Source organism: Siniperca chuatsi, linkage group LG12 (genome assembly GCF_020085105.1).
Source record: "Siniperca chuatsi isolate FFG_IHB_CAS linkage group LG12, ASM2008510v1, whole genome shotgun sequence".
In the NCBI taxonomy this organism is placed as follows: domain Eukaryota; kingdom Metazoa; phylum Chordata; class Actinopteri; order Centrarchiformes; family Sinipercidae; genus Siniperca; species Siniperca chuatsi.
In genome coordinates this window covers 15,626,820-15,642,529 of record NC_058053.1, presented here as the reverse complement: position 1 = coordinate 15,642,529, position 15,710 = coordinate 15,626,820, and the positions used below count along the sequence as shown (strand labels likewise).

The window sequence follows — 15,710 nt, the reverse complement described above, 5'->3', positions numbered from 1 at the left end:
CAGCACATATTTTGATACTTTTAACTTTTTTTTTTTTTTTTAATAAGAGCACAAACTTAAATAGGGGGTTTGCAAAGATTCATTAGGCTTGCTACAGAAAACTAGTTTATTAAATATAACAAATAGCTACACTTGTAATACTATATACTTATATACCTTTAGGAAAATATTATCTTAACACTTTTAATGTTGGTCATTTTACAGGAAGACAAGATACTTGATTTACCTTTGAAGGATAAGGATTTTAAACCTTTGGTCACACCTACTAAAATGTTAATGTCCTAACAGGTGAAAACATAAACTTTCAGAGGTGCATCTCTGGAGATTTAAACCTAAACTCACATATTCACTCTGCAAGTAGCACATACACATGTTTCTGCAGGTTAGTAAAGTATGTTAGTTTCATAATGTGTACAGATGATGAGGCATCCACTATAGTAAAACATTTACTATAGTAAAACACAAGTGCAAATAAATACATTTCTAGGACTGTGCAAATAGCAGAGTTGTGCGTATAAATGTTTTTTTTCAAGGTTTGGATGGCTATCCATTGCGCTTTAGCATATGGCTGGCTCGTCCACAGCTTGTGCTCCCTCTGTGACAGCTTTAACACACTTCGCCATTGTCTGGGAGGCTCTGCTGATCGGATCTGTGGGTAAAGATTGAGAGCAGATTTAAAATCTGCACACCTATACTATTGTGAAGACCAAAAATCAACACAATAATGGATCTAACTAGAAACTTGAGTCTTTATGATGGTATAAATAAATTTAAAAAAAGAGTATTACTTACAAGTGTAATGCTAAAATTGCATGAAGATATGCATTTAACACCCTATATTGTAAATGAAATGATGGTGCTTCAGTAGAGTGTGATGTTGCAGCAGCATTCAATTTGTAATGTTTTATATTATGCGGGTGTGTAAAACCAACATACAGATAACATGATAAAATTTTAATGCTAGAAAAAAAAAACATTTGGAGAAGACCGTCAAGTATGTTAAGCAGACTTTCAGGAGCAGTATCAAAAGCGGTGAGGCAAGGAAAATGCAATATGCTGAGAGAAAGAGCTATCAGCGGCTACAAAATGTTACGCCATTTGTTAATGTTGGGTATGTATTGGAATTTTCCCTTTACCATGACGCGACAATAATTTGATCATAAAATCATTACAGAAATACTTTGTCACTAATTATTTGGCATGGCGTTTGCTGATCACATATTATGCTCCCAATGAGAAACTCTTTTGATTTTAATGGCCCCATTGCAAATTTACAATTTGATCCCCTTAGCTGTAGTGCTCTGAGAATAGCAAAGTTGTCAGTGTGTTTCTGTTCTCTCCAACTATACAATAACCATTAGCTGTTCAAATATTCATGCTACTCTGAAATAATAAAATCTATGATACCACAATAGCTGCATTTAAAAAGGAGCCTTTTATTCCTACATTAATTAGAGTAGGGGCTCATTCAGAATACAGATCATTGTGAAAGAAGTTTCATTTCATTTAAAAACAGTGGTTGTAAACCCCACCCATTAACAATGTCCATGACAAATAAAAAATGGTCATATAAACACACCAATTACTTTTTATTTTTTGAGTATGTACACTCTCTATCTTCATATACTCGCCTACTTAATGTTAAGTAGTTTTCAAGAGATTCAAAATCCTTGTGCAAGTGGCTTTAGCCTTCTTAACAACTGCAGAAGTAACAAAACACTTTCTTCAATAGGAAGCACAGCAGTAAACACAAAATCTTTGCCAAAAGTTTGCTCAGCTTGGACAGATGGATTTAGTTTTGTTTTGAAAGAAACCTTCCTCTGATGACTGACATGTAAACAGGACACCTTACTTTATTCAGCGATAATGTAACGTTTGTGGGAATTGTCGTTTGGATTTAAAATAAAATGGCTAATGTAACAGCAGTCAATGAGGGCAAATAAGGGAATGCTGCAAATTAGCTTCAGTTATAAAAGCTATAATATGTAGCATTAGTATTAGTATTACTATATTAGCATTTCTTCGTATAAGAATAAAATAAACATAACGTGATTATATTGAAATCAAGGAATTGATAGAGCACTGCTGTGTTTCCTGGAGGATTTTGGAATGAAAATAACATTTAGACTAGGTTTAGTGAGATGAGTACCAGAGTACCAGTGACCCACCTGTCATATAGAAGTCTTTCACCGTGAGCTGTGTAGGGACTAAAGGTTCAGTGAGGACAGCCTGGTTCACTGCCTGAAAGAGATAAGCCTGATATCACCATCATCATGTAGAGCAGTGTCAAGCAAACTAAGATAAACTGAATAAACTAACATTAATATCAAGCTTAATAAGTGCCTTCTCTGTTATCAACTAAACACATGCTGGAGGAAAATAACAGCTGACCTTAGAAAGTTCATTAGCCTGCTTAAAGTAGTTGGCCTCCTCAACATGGTCATATCGCACCAGATTTGGGGAAACCTCTGCCAGTCTATCACGCACTTCATCAAGGGTGTCATATGGCAGAGTCACTCCAGCAAGCTTAAAGAGGGATAGAAAAAATACACAGCATTTAGTCTTATTTCTTATCATTTAATATAACACGATTATCTTTTATTGCAGTTCACCTCAGATATGGCTCTGATGATCTTCCAGTCCTCCCTAGCCATGCCTGGTGAAGTCACAGCCACTTTGGTCTGCTGGGCACGGCCCTCAGTGTTCACATAGGTGCTACATTTCTCAGTATATGCAGCGCCAGGAAGTATGATATCTGCCATTGGTGCACCGACATCACCATGGTGACCTGGGCAGTTATCGCACAGAGCATTGAAATGGAGCAAGAAAAAGTTTAATACTTCTTGACATAGATTCTGCAAGTCTCTACTGGAGGGATGAACACCATTTTTACAAAAGTAAATGTTCCCTCATTTGATATTTCGTTGACGGTGATGGAGAGCACTGTCTCACACATCCAGAATCTCTGATAGGTGTTCAACTGGGTTTAGATATGTGACACCATTTTCATACTCATCAAACCATTCAGTAACCCACTGTGCACTGTATGGAAGCACCTGCATTCATTTTGGTTTCTTTACTCATTTACTCAGGTTTTTCCTTTGTCACCCTTCTGTACATGCAAAAAATGATATGTCAGGAATTACACTGTCTCTCTCAGATTCCATGCATAAATTAATGTAAATGAAAGAGCTTCTGCTGCTGTGCAGTAAAACAGCTGACCTTGATAAATTATGAAGCTATCCATAGGGAGGTCTTGGCGAGTAATACAGCCAGCATCAGCTCCTAGTAGGAACAGAACTTTGGGTGGGTTCTTTCTGACAGCCTCCACTCCTGGCTTGTACCCAAGATCAAGTGCAGCTACTTGACTGGCAACCCTGAAGACACAGGCAAAACAGCACACATATTACAGTAAATATCCCTCTTGAACACTGTGCTATTACTGAAAGCGCCCACTCTAATTTTCCAAGACTATGACCTGTGAAGCACATTGAGAACCTTCCAGGTTTCCTCCACGCCACTGCTGACGCGAGCGTTCTGAACAATGGTTGACACAGTGGCCATTATGGCAGCCCCATCCTCTCTCTGCAGACAACTGCTTCCAACCACAACAACAGGATTCTTCGCTTTAGCCAGGACCTACAAAAGGAGATAAAAGACACAAAATAAAGAAGATACATTCAAGTTGACTGATAACATTCATTGAATTACTGAGAGTGCTCAGAGTGTTACCTGGGAGAACGGGTGAGTTCCTGACGCAATTTCTTGAAGAATCTTGGCAGACTCCCCAAGATGGTTGTATGTGTAACTTAGGTCCACTTTCTTTCCCAAAAGAGCCACTTGTAACTCATTGTGAAGCCAGCTGAATCAGCGATATCAAGATCATATTAAAGAACATGCATTTTTGTTTAACATAACTCAGATTTACTTGTTCGACATTGTTCAACAACCAGAGATACTGTAGTTACAGCATTCAACTTACCTTTTTCTGATTCGTGCATTGAACAGAGGAGCCTCATAACGTGGGTTTGTGCCAACCAGAAGCAGCAGGTCAGCTTCTTCAATGCCAGCGATCCCAGTGTTTAGAAGATAGTTTGATCGCAGGTCAGATCTAAAGAAGCCAAGGTAAAAACAGAAACCTAACATCAGTGCTAGTTCAACTGGCTTTGTCCCATCTTCAATTTTGCTCTTTCCATGGTCTTACCCAGCTCCAGCCATTGGGAACACCTCCTCAGTGCACAGGTTGTCACTATTCAAACGATTCAGCAAGTCTTTCAGGGAAATGAGAGCCTCTGCATCCACCAATCCTCCAACAACGGCAGCAACATCATTTCCTTCAACTCCTTGCAACTGTCAAATAAAACAGATGCTATAGACAGCCTACTGTAGGTCGAAACCACAGGTTGCAAATTATCATACACTGTTACAGATGGTTATTTCATCATAAATTACATACTGCTCCAGCAGCTCGAGTCAGCACATCTTCCCAGGTTGTGGGAACCAACTGCCCAGACTCATTTTTCACCAATGGCTGAGTAAGCCTCTGCCTCTTGAGTCCATCATAAGCAAACCTGTCAGAGTGGAAGCAAGGAAGAGTTCAGCAATGATCCAAACATCATGCGCAAATCTATGTCTGTGAAGTAACCTTTGTGTGATAAGAAAGGAACCTGGTTTTGTCTGAGATCCACTCCTCATTAATATCCTCATTAAGACGAGGCAGGATTCTCATCACCTCACCCCCACGAGTGGTCACCACAATGTTACTTCCCACAGCATCCAGAACATCAATGGATTCAGTCTTCCTGAAGAAAACCAAAGAGAGTACACAAGTGTAAAAACTAACCTTTCACCCTAAAAAGGTTAATCAAAATGTAGAGCACAATCCAAGAACCTGGTCTCCCAAGGGCGAGCAGTGAATGCATATGGTTTAGAGGTCAGGGCCCCCACTGGGCATATATCAATAACATTTCCAGATAGCTCCGACATAAACATCTTCTCCACATAGGTCCCAATCTGCAGGTCATTGCCTCTGCCAGTGGTACCCAGGTCCTCCACACCTGCAATCTCACTGGCAAAGCTGTAGGAGCAAAAAAACAAACAAACTTATTTTTATATATTCTAAATTTGCACAGCAACTCAACTTACTCTAGATATTGATGTATGACTCACCGCACACAGCGAGTGCACTGGATACAGCGAGTCATAATGGTTTTGATGAGAGGGCCAATGTTCTTGTCCTCCACAGCTCTTTTGCCCTCTGTGAAGCGGCTCCTGTCACTGCCAAACTGCATGGACTGGTCCTTCAAACAAAATAGTATTCAGTATTATTAGTCAATCTTATATTAAATAATAAATTCTAAATAAAACAATGTTTGTCATACACACAATCAAGTCTATGAAGAACACATCTACACGGGAGGTGATTATCTTTACCTGTAGATCACATTCTCCCCCCTGATCACAGATTGGGCAATCTAATGGGTGGTTAGCCAGTAGGAACTCCATCACACCCTCTCTGTGTAAAATTAAACAACAGATTTGAATACAATTATTTCAGGTTACTTTCTTACAAGGGACTCTTTACTTTGTTTTTTTTGCTTGGGAGAGATGTGGGTTATCATAGCAGTTAAAAAAGGCCCACAGACAATTAGGTAAAATTACAAAACAATATTAACTCTACAACACAAATATGTAATATTAATAGAGAACAAGCTTACAATGTCTTAATTGTGAGTTTTATCCTACCTGGCCTTTCTTGTTTTGTCAGAGTTGGTTAAAATGTTCCAGCCCTTCATGACTGGCATAGCACAAGCTGCCACTGGCTGCAAGAAGAATGAAAAAGATTACTGATTATTTTAAGTAGGCATAGCCCTGTCTCTGTCATACTAGGCAAAGAAATACTGAAATACCAGCTTGACTACAAAAACAGAAACAAAACACACACATATACACCCTAAAACATACCTTAGGAACTTTTTCTATCTCCACAAGACACATCCGACAGTTTCCAGCAACCGACAGGCGCTCATGGTAGCAGAAGCGAGGAATCTGCATTCCTACCTTCTCACATGTCTGCGACAAAAGTGAGCCACAGTGTTAAATCTGATATTATGATTCAAGATGTCAGGAAATAAGCTATTTTATGTATCTGTATGCATGAATTTAGCATGTTACCTGCAACACAGTGGTTCCTGGCTCCACCATGACTGGCTCCCCATCCACAAACACCTCCAGGAGGTTACTGGCAGGTGCTGTTGCTGTAGCTGCGGTACGAGCTTCAAGCACAGATAGAAAAACATTTTTATGCAAATCTTCCCTTTTCTATTCATCCAAGGACTGTTACTTTTAATAAAGAAAATAGTTACATAATTTATCATCATTTATATCACATTATATAATTCCTGGTATTCCAAAGTAATAAGAAATTATTGCCACTGACTACTATTGGCTAAACTGAGCCAGCAACAACCTGGCACTAAATGTGGTAGCTGGCAAATCTGTAATCCTGCCTATAATCCATCAGTGAGACAAAGTGATAAGTGGTTCTGGTGCTTGCACACAACAAACAAAATGGGTGTTCTGCAGAAATACAAGACACACATTGTACATAACGAAGGCATGATCAATTACTCAATTGATGAAGAGGCATATTGTTACCATTGCTAGTCGCAGCCGCACCTCCTTTGGTAATAGCTGCTGGGAAGAGACTCCGGCTCACAACAGGCAAACGCAACATGCTGCAAGAGAGGCAGAGAGGCAACATCACGTGTAAGGTCTAGCTTCTCTGGTTGACAAATGTTTTCAAGCGTCGACAACGCTTTAAGATATTCAAAGTTGGTGCGTGATTTTAAACCTGGAGAACCGCAAAGCGTCTATGTGACCACCAAAACAAAAACAGAGGTATAGCTAACGCCGAGGCTGCCAATTTATGCTGCGACGTATTTAAAAACAATATGTCTATAGTATTCAGGATGCACTTTACAAGACTCGACAGGTATACATAAATGTCATGTTTTGACATCCCGCATAACGTTGGAAATTTGACGAAATATCAAACTAATTGTAGGTAACGTTATTAATAGTGTACCAAGCTAACGTTAGTTAGCAAATATTGATGTAATTTATCGTTAGCTGACTGTGTTAGCTCGCGGCATTGTTACATTCTAACGTCACTCCATGATAAACACCAACTGCCACCGCGCGAAGCAGTATTTTAACGTTTGTAACGTTAAATCTCAACCCACAGATTTAGCATACCTTGCTACAAACAAGCTAACGTAACATATAACGTCAACAGAATTCCAGCCGGATAACTTTACCAGTTTATTCCGTTTTAAGAAGATATTTCTAACGTTCATTTAGCAGTTGTGTCCACACTATAAATTATCTACATACTTAATAATATTTCCTAAACACTACGGTGACCAGTTACTTACCTTGCCAGTGTTTGTCCTCCTGAGACTGGCTGCGAGATTGCGCACTGTCTTGATATTGTGCTGCGTCACGGATTAAGTAATCCTGTATACCATAATCCACATAGAGGAAGGCTACTTTGCTGTAAATACTGACTAATGTAATCCTACAGGCATTCAGCACTAACCATAACCTCTCCTTAAACAGATACCCATCTCATCTTCTACACCTATTTGTGACAAACTGTGGCAGTAACAGCAGTTTTTCAGCCTTTAATGAGCCAATTTAAAGAGCACGTAATTCAAAAGATGGAGGGTCACAACAGGTCCACTGGAGTTGTCCATAAAGTGCCATGAGGGCATGCTGATTGTAGTTGTTGAAGGAGGGTAAAATGTTTACTTTAAGTAAAAGTAACAATACCACAGTTTAGAAATACTCTGTTAAAAGTATAAATCCTGCATTCAAAATCCTACTAAAGTAAAAGAACAAAAGTATTACCATCAAAATATACATAAAGCACAAAAAGTAAAAGTACTCATTATACGGAATGACCCATTTCAGAATAATGTATATTATATTATTGTGTTATAATTATTGATGCATTAATATATACATACCTTTAATGTTGTAGCTGGTAAAGGTGGAGCTTATTTTTTACTATAGGCCTATATACTGACAGGTAGCTTGTGAATTTCACCAAGGCATCAATAAAGTCTTATCTTAACCTATAATAATACATCCTAATTTATTTATTGATTATAATTTATATTATTAATCTGAATCTGCAAAGTAACTAGTAACTAAAGTTATCAAATAAATGTAGTGGTGTAAAAAGTACAATATTCCCCTCTGAATTGTGTAGTGGAGTTGAATTATAAAGTAGCATAAAATGGAAATACTCAAGTACAAGTACCTCAAAATTGAACTTAAGTACAGTACTTGAGTAAATGTAGTTACTTTCCACCACTGGATTCAATTCAGCAACCTTCCAGTCACAGGATGGTACTCCTTATGTAATCCTTCAGAGTTGACTATAAAGAAATATCAGGAATTAACAGAAATGACACTGAATTTGTAAACAGACACTCAGGAAGTGGAATTATATTCACATCTGGATTTATGTCAGGCTGGTGTATACTTACTAGCCCTTTGTAAACCCACCTGGAAATCCAGTCTGTGTGTACATAAAACATCAAAGCCTACTTTTTAATGAGGGTACTATGACAGACTCTTCTAACATCACGTCAGACAATATAAAACGTACAGCAGTTCAGAAGAAGAAATTTATTAAGATATATACTATTTACTTGGAATATATTAGAATAAAACATTTATACAACTCTCAACTAGTTTAAAAATGGTACAATACATTAATAGGTGACTAGCAGCTAGTATAAAACTGTATAAAAACATAATATGCAACATATCTCATCTCTAAGAACCAAAGATGTCATGCTTCAAGAGTACAACAATTAAAAGTTCAGTAAATATGATGCATTTGATATAAGGCTGCTACTAACGATTACTTTCATTATTGATTCATCTGTCCATGTTTTTCTTGGTCTAAGAAATAGTGAAAAATGTCTATCACAATTTTCTAGAGCCCACGGGGACGTCTTCAAATTGCTTGCTTTATCCTAGCGACAGTCCAAAACCAAAAGATATTCAGTTTACTATTTTAGAAGACAAAGAAATTCAAGCAGCAAATCATCACAATTGAGAAGCTGGAACCAGAGAATGCTTGGGATTTTTATTTTTAAGATGATTTAAATGATTAATTGATTATCAAAATAGTTGCCAACTAATTTTCCATTGATCAACTAATCAGCTGTTTCAGCTTTAATTGTATCTTTCCTCTCTCTCTCTGCAAATCACTTGAAAAATAAATGAAAAGATACTAACTCCATGTGCACGTTATACACAGTTCTACTCAGCTTTTCCATTTAAAGTAATTACGCATAACTCTGTCCAAATGAAACAAAATAGGAAAATCTTAACACTACAGCTGGAAAGGACAGCTATGATAATCCTCCACTTTGACGCTAATGTAATAGCAAGTCTTACCCTCAAGTTTTTCATGGACAACCACTGCAGTCTGAGGATGGTTGTAATCATAGAGTTGATGACTCCACAGGCTCCTCTGGGACACTGTCTTGGTGAACTCCTGGCACAGACTCCATCTCAGTGGCAGAGATTGACTGGCTGAGCTCTCTCAGTGAACTCTTAGTTATGTCCAGGCATGCACGCTTCAGGATATGACGCACTTTTTTGCCAAGGAGCATATACAGCAGGGGGTTAATGCAGCTGTTAAAAAAGCCTAAGCTGGTGGCGAGAGGAAAGCCAGCTCTCAGTATGGTATGTAGGTGTAATGAGGAATGTATGGATAACTCCATCAAGCTAAAAGTATGAAAAGGTGCCCAGCATAAAAAGAAGGCCAGAATTACTGCAGAGACTGTTTTGGAGAAGCTGGACAGCCGAACCGAGCCCCCAGATTGATTCACTTTGATTGTCAGAAGTATGCCTGTTACACATATAGCAGTAAAAGGCAAAAGGAAGCCCACGGTGGTACGAATGGCCACTATTATGATGTGTCTCATGACCGCCGTATGCCCGTCCTGTGCGTGGAAGTTGTTGAAGCACAGTACCTTGTCATGTAAGCGCATGGTGTCACGAAAAATCAGTGCAGGGCAGCTCAGGGCGGCAGCTAGCACCCATATGCAACCACACACAACCCAGGCTCTCTCTACAGTGCGATACCTCTGAGACCAGTTGAAGTGGACCAGAGAAACATATCTGTCTACACTGAGCACTGTGAGAAAGAGCACACTGGCATACATGTTCATCACGGACACAAATGAGTTAAGCTTACACATGACCACACCAAAGTCCCAGTGGAATTCCCGCAGTATGTAATCAATGTAGAAGGGTAGAAAAAGCACAAATACGAAGTCTGCAATGGCTAGATTGAGCAACCAAACACTGTTGACAGTCTTTTTGCTTTTAAACGCTGTGACCCAAATGACAGTTCCATTTCCAATCAGACCAAGCACAAAGGAAATAATGTAGATGACCACTGAGATAATGTGCATAGCTTCCTTCTGACTGTGGTCTACTTTAAGTTCTTCCAAGTCGCCGTACTCCAGGTAGTATTCATAGGTGTAGTTTCCATAGTCCTCACTGGAATCACCCATTGTTGCAGGGATGCAACCTCTGTGGTAGGAAGGAAAAGCTCATGATGAGATGCATTCCTTTAAGATGATCTGTAAACGCACGTAAATCTCCATGCGTTATAATCAGCCTATAGCACATGTTCTCTCACCTCACACTGTTTGTGATTATGCTGGGATGTTCTCCAGAAGGATCCTGTTGCCTGCCCTGTCCCCCTTTCAGATAATTCAGTTCCTGTGTTGAAGTTAAGACTGGGTGTGTCCTGAGTAACCCTGGAACATAGTGTCAACATCCATTTGGATCAACAATGTGGACAGTGAGATGCCCCACAGATGAGGCAGAAAGAGCCCCCATAGTATGAGTCAGATTGTTTGCTCTGTCATTGAACATGGAAGAACTGGCAAATACCATATTGTTACAAAATTTATAGCACAATTTTAACATCAGGATGAAAAAAAGCACTTGTGTATTTCATTGTTCATCTTTTCCAAGGTTATCACCAACCAAGTAACTGGGTGAAAGGTTAAATTTTTTCACATATCACCAATGTTTGTATCATTATCAAGGCCAGAATGGGGACTATGGACAATTTTACTCAAGCCAGATTAAAAGCAACTTTACCACAACTTTGTGATCTGACGTGAGTCACACTGTTGTTTTTATTGAACTGTTTTTAGTCTTCATTGCACAATACAAATGTATTCATATATAGCCTATTAATAAACTCTGAAAAACAGAAGTTTAAGTAGACAATATAATGAAAAGGAGGTCTTAAACTACCAAAACAACATTATGAATATGAATTAAATCTCAATCTCAAAGAGAAAAAAGAAAACAAGGTTAAAAAAGACAGATCTGTAACTTCATAGAGTACCATCAGACCAGACAGAAAATGTTAAAGACTACATGGACAAAATGCTGTATGCAGAATCAGTGCAATCAACAAATAAATAATACGTATTAAAAAGCCAATGCAGATATTAATATCTCAGTAAACAAAAGATAAACTTGTTACTAAACAAAATCTATCCAACTAATAGAACAACAATAAAAATAGGACTTGAACCTAAATATCAAAGAGAAAGGGGTAAACAGTAAATTTACTGGACAGACAACCATTAGACTGGACAATAACTGTAAAAAAAAAAGGACTATTACTAAGACTAGAAACTAAATGCTGACAAAATGCTGAATGCAGAATCAGTGCAATCAACAAATAAAAAAGAAGTATACAGTGTCTTGTATAAATAAGCGGGCTACTATATATACATAAAAATCTCAGTAAACAACGCAGAAACATTGTTTATATAACAAACATCTAGCCTGTCGAATAGGAAATGATAGTTTATAGTACAGTAAGTGCCACATACACACTATTGGCAAACTAAACATGTAGTTCTTTTTAGAGTTGAAGAAGAGAGTGCATCGCTCACCTAAAAGTGCAGTGCTCCCTTTTATTAGTATTTGGGTCAAAACACCGACAGCTCCCGGATGAAAGTGACTGCTAATTTAGCCTTTTAGCTCCGTCTTTGCTGGGCCCAGTCTGTGACTTCCCATTTCTGCAGCATGTGTAGTCTTTCCGTGAATCCATCCAAACTAAAGTCTTGGTACAGAGATGTGCAGTGGGCGCGCCCGGCTGACGCGTCAAACATAGACCACAGAATGAAGAAAAGTTATTGGTCACCCGCACGGAATGAAGAATGCATTCATTCAGAGGAGCTGCGGCTGCTTTTCATAACAGCAGGGGGAAAAAAACCCTCAGCGCACGCTTTCCCCCCCAGTGAGTAAACGTTAAAGTTTTAAATCTTGCAGATTTTTTTGTTGACACAAAGTAGATTTTCTCCTAAAATGCACAAATTTCTTCCGGCAGTGGGTAGGGCCAGCTAAGGGGAAGTTTATTTGGTGCTGTCATCTGCCTTTTGTTTCTGCATTTTCTTTCATCTTACAAAGCACTTACCTCCTTGATTTAAGACCTTGCTAAAACAATAAATCCAGTGTCAACCCTATCTCCAGACATGACATTGATGTTGATTGTGCAAATGCAGGGTTGTGTTGTGCCAGCGTTTTTTTAAATTATTTAGTGATTTACTATGGCACTTCCATAAAGTTGGGAGACTTGTGAGACAAAAAAACAAAAATAAAGAATGGTCCAAATTGATACAGCAGAGGCTGAGATATAGGCCTAATATGGAGATATACAGTATAGGGATAAATATTATGTTACTGTATAATATGGAAATATATAATATGGAGAAATATCATGACTTTCAGTTCCTTATATGAGTCAAGATCCAAAATGCTTGATCCTACACGTCCCATAGTGCAACATACTGCCTGGTAAATGCCCACCTCTATAAAAACTGCATGCCCCAGTTTGTAACACAGGCCTTCTGTTAAAAATTAACAAGATAGAAGTCTAATGCACAAACTGAGACTCCACCAGAGCAGCAGAAGACATTGTACAGAAAATACATTGACACTGAACTGGCATTGGAAGTAAAGCCTGTGCTGCAAAAATGTCCAATATGAATGTAATGAGCTGTTCATGCAAGAAATACAGCTGTCTTTTCTGCCTAAATAATAAATTGCAGAGAACAATTGAGACAAATGTCTACATCAGTGCTGCCACACATAGCCAGAGCTTCTTTTCAACATTTTAACTTCCTCTTCTGTGTGGGTCATTATGGATGTACCCTTTATATCCTGAACAAGAAGTAAATCATGTTATATACTACAGGTAAAGTAGCAGTAAATTACTACAGAAGTTTTAATCAGCTGACCTTTGTAGAAGAGAAATTAGTTGCTATTAAACGAGTCAAATTTAACAGCAACTTTCCCCAAACTGATGCAGGATGAACTAACAAAGACTTGGACCGTTCATGTGGACTCTGCTGCTTACTCATCCCTCCCTTTTCATTTTTATCAGATCGCCTGACCGCCTCGTCTCAGTTGTCTTGATCTCCAGCGACCCAAAATGACCATCTCATCCCTCTGTGGACAGTTCAGCCCTGAGGGGGGAGCTGTCTCATCCTCCAATAGCCGCGTGTGTGTGTAATCTGTGTAGACAATCAAACCTACAAGTCATGCCATGCACTGATTATAGTCCACGGCCCATGTCACACAGTCTTCCTTGCGGATATCTCAAAAAGAGACTAACTGGAGAGAGCACACTAAGTGTCCTCACTTGGAGGACTAAGGAAACTTAATGGAGCAATCATCATTACTTGAACACCAGCATTCATGCTTTTCCTCACGTACTGTCTTAACAAGCAGGGTTCAGATCCACGAATCACTCATAGCATTTTACATTTAGTGGCTCAACTGTGGCACTAAAACACTTTCTACCCATGTGGAAGAGATAACATACATGGTACCTAAAGTTTGAATCACGTTTTTATGGGTCACCACTGATGCCAGTGTTTTTGGAATAATGGTGTCAAGAGTCCATACTGCTGAGACTGACTAAATATCTCATGCCAAGTTAAGTGGATAGACCTTTTTCACAGCAGACAATTTGACTTGTAATGGCAGGAAAATCACAGGTGCAACTTATAACATTAACCATGACTTTAACATTCACAATAGCAAGCACTGTAAATGCAATGCAGTCATTACTAAGATCATTAGTTAACATTGTGTACATCATTGTGTTTGACCAGTCAAAAATGTTTGCTGTGGGGAAAGCTCCATCCAGTGTTACCTTTACAAATGTGTTCTGTCAGTGCAGAACAGCCAATATAAAATCATTTAAGGCATTCTGTCACTAAAATCCTACATACAACAATTAACCCATATACATATAGGATTAATGAAAACTTTTTTGATGGGTTGAGCTTACCTTACCGTTACAATGATAGGAGAAACTCTGGGACGGAGTTGGCCTTTTAAAGCAGAATAACTTGAGGAAACAAATGTGACTTTATATGCATTATATAAATAAAATGTGACAAGAAAAATGTAGATGTAGAATTAGTTCAGCTTTTATGTAGCTGTGATTTGTGAGAGATCTCCTTCATACATTTCTGAGGTGGATGACTAGACCTATAAGATTATGGTCAGTAGGTCAAAATTGGCCTGATGTACTATATAGACCTTTTTAATGGAAGACATTTTGACATGGCACAGTAGGAAAATCACAGGTGCGAATAATAAAATTAATGATGGCTAAATTCCATTTAGCTGCTTCAGTTTCAGGGTGCTGGTATTGTGCCTGCTGGCTCACTGTCACACTGTCACGGCTTACTGGGACACTTGAATGGAACAGAGCCATCGTTAATGTTGTTAGTAACACCTGTACTTTCCCTACTATGACAAGTCAAAAAGCCTATTGGAAAAATCAATATACTTTCCTGATCCCTACAGTGAGTACAGCACTTTGCTACTGTGGTCTGTTTTTCTATCAAAACATATAGGACTATAAAATGTTGTAGAGTTGCAGTAATTATTAATTATTAAAAAGATTTCAAGAAATGTCATGAAGCAGATCTACTTCTGCTTCATGACATTTTAGAGGGGGATAATGTACTTTTTACTCCACTACATTTATTTGACATCTAGTAGTTACTAGTTACTTTGAATATCAAGATTTTACATACAAAACATATGATCATCTACAATATGATACACTGGTATAGGTTAAACCACCCAACAACAGTAAATAAAGTAGTTAACTTTGCTTTAACCAGCTAAATCATTAAAATGCTGCTTACCCATTTATGTATCAGTTAGAAAAGTAGGCAAAAATTTGGTTACTTTTGACTTTCTGTCTGTTTTTGTGCTGTCTTTGCATTGTAACACTGTAATAAAAAAATGCAGTACTTGGAATAATATCTTAAAATGGAATATTTTTACAATGTGGTATTGCTATTAGATCTCAGTAGTTTTTCTACCACTGAGGGGCAGACCAGTTATAACCACGAGAATAAACGAAGTAGCTAAATCCTTATACCCTATCCTAAAACATATTTATATTTATTATTTGTTATGTATTTTGTTATATATTACTACAATAACTAAAACATTAAGTCATACAATTTGGTTGAATGTTTTTTATATATGTTTATATATATTTTCGTGCGTTTGCTTATAATCATAACAAAAAATCCCAGTGTCTGTGCTGAATTAATACT

At 38.1% G+C, this 15,710-nt stretch overlaps 2 protein-coding genes across 3 annotated transcripts; both read right to left on the bottom strand.

The window, feature by feature from the left end:
* Positions 1–9: 9 nt before the first annotated feature.
* LOC122886059 (NADH-ubiquinone oxidoreductase 75 kDa subunit, mitochondrial-like) lies at positions 10–7,845 on the bottom strand. 2 transcript variants are annotated; one of them, XM_044217925.1, is made up of 19 exons: positions 7,437–7,845; positions 6,658–6,737; positions 6,175–6,275; positions 5,965–6,072; positions 5,746–5,822; positions 5,434–5,515; positions 5,170–5,300; positions 4,892–5,077; positions 4,668–4,802; positions 4,457–4,571; positions 4,205–4,350; positions 3,983–4,111; positions 3,733–3,862; positions 3,479–3,639; positions 3,223–3,377; positions 2,613–2,788; positions 2,392–2,526; positions 2,169–2,241; positions 93–649 (listed from the first exon to the last, which is right to left on the bottom strand). In XM_044217925.1, exons 2-19 carry the CDS (start codon positions 6,734–6,736, stop codon positions 558–560), a joined length of 2,211 nt encoding a protein of 736 aa, XP_044073860.1. In that variant the 5' UTR covers position 6,737; positions 7,437–7,845; the 3' UTR covers positions 93–557. The 2 variants fall into 2 exon arrangements, with proteins under 2 accessions (XP_044073861.1, XP_044073860.1); XM_044217926.1 differs by lacking the exon at positions 7,437–7,845 and having other exon boundaries at positions 10–649; positions 6,658–7,318.
* An 837-nt stretch (positions 7,846–8,682) lies between these two features.
* On the bottom strand, positions 8,683–12,208 carry cmklr2 (chemerin chemokine-like receptor 2). The gene is made up of 3 exons (XM_044217931.1): positions 12,015–12,208; positions 10,733–10,853; positions 8,683–10,623 (listed from the first exon to the last, which is right to left on the bottom strand). The coding sequence occupies exon 3, from the start codon at positions 10,602–10,604 to the stop codon at positions 9,525–9,527; it is 1,080 nt and encodes a 359-aa protein (XP_044073866.1). The 5' UTR covers positions 10,605–10,623; positions 10,733–10,853; positions 12,015–12,208; the 3' UTR covers positions 8,683–9,524.
* Between the last annotated feature and the right edge of the window lie 3,502 nt (positions 12,209–15,710).

Excerpts from the sequence above, each read along its gene's own strand:
- LOC122886059 (XM_044217926.1), bottom strand. The coding sequence starts at position 6,763 with ATGTTGCCTCTCTGCCTCTCTTGCAGCATGTTGCGTTTGCCTGTTGTG. Across the intron at positions 4,803-4,891 it reads GCTCGCCCTTGGGAGACCAG|GAAGACTGAATCCATTGATG; the intron begins GTTCTTGGATTG and ends GGTTTTCTTCAG. Across the intron at positions 2,527-2,612 it reads TCATCAGAGCCATATCTGAG|CTTGCTGGAGTGACTCTGCC; the intron begins GTGAACTGCAAT and ends TCCCTCTTTAAG.
- cmklr2 (XM_044217931.1), bottom strand. The coding sequence starts at position 10,604 with ATGGGTGATTCCAGTGAGGACTATGGAAACTACACCTATGAATACTAC.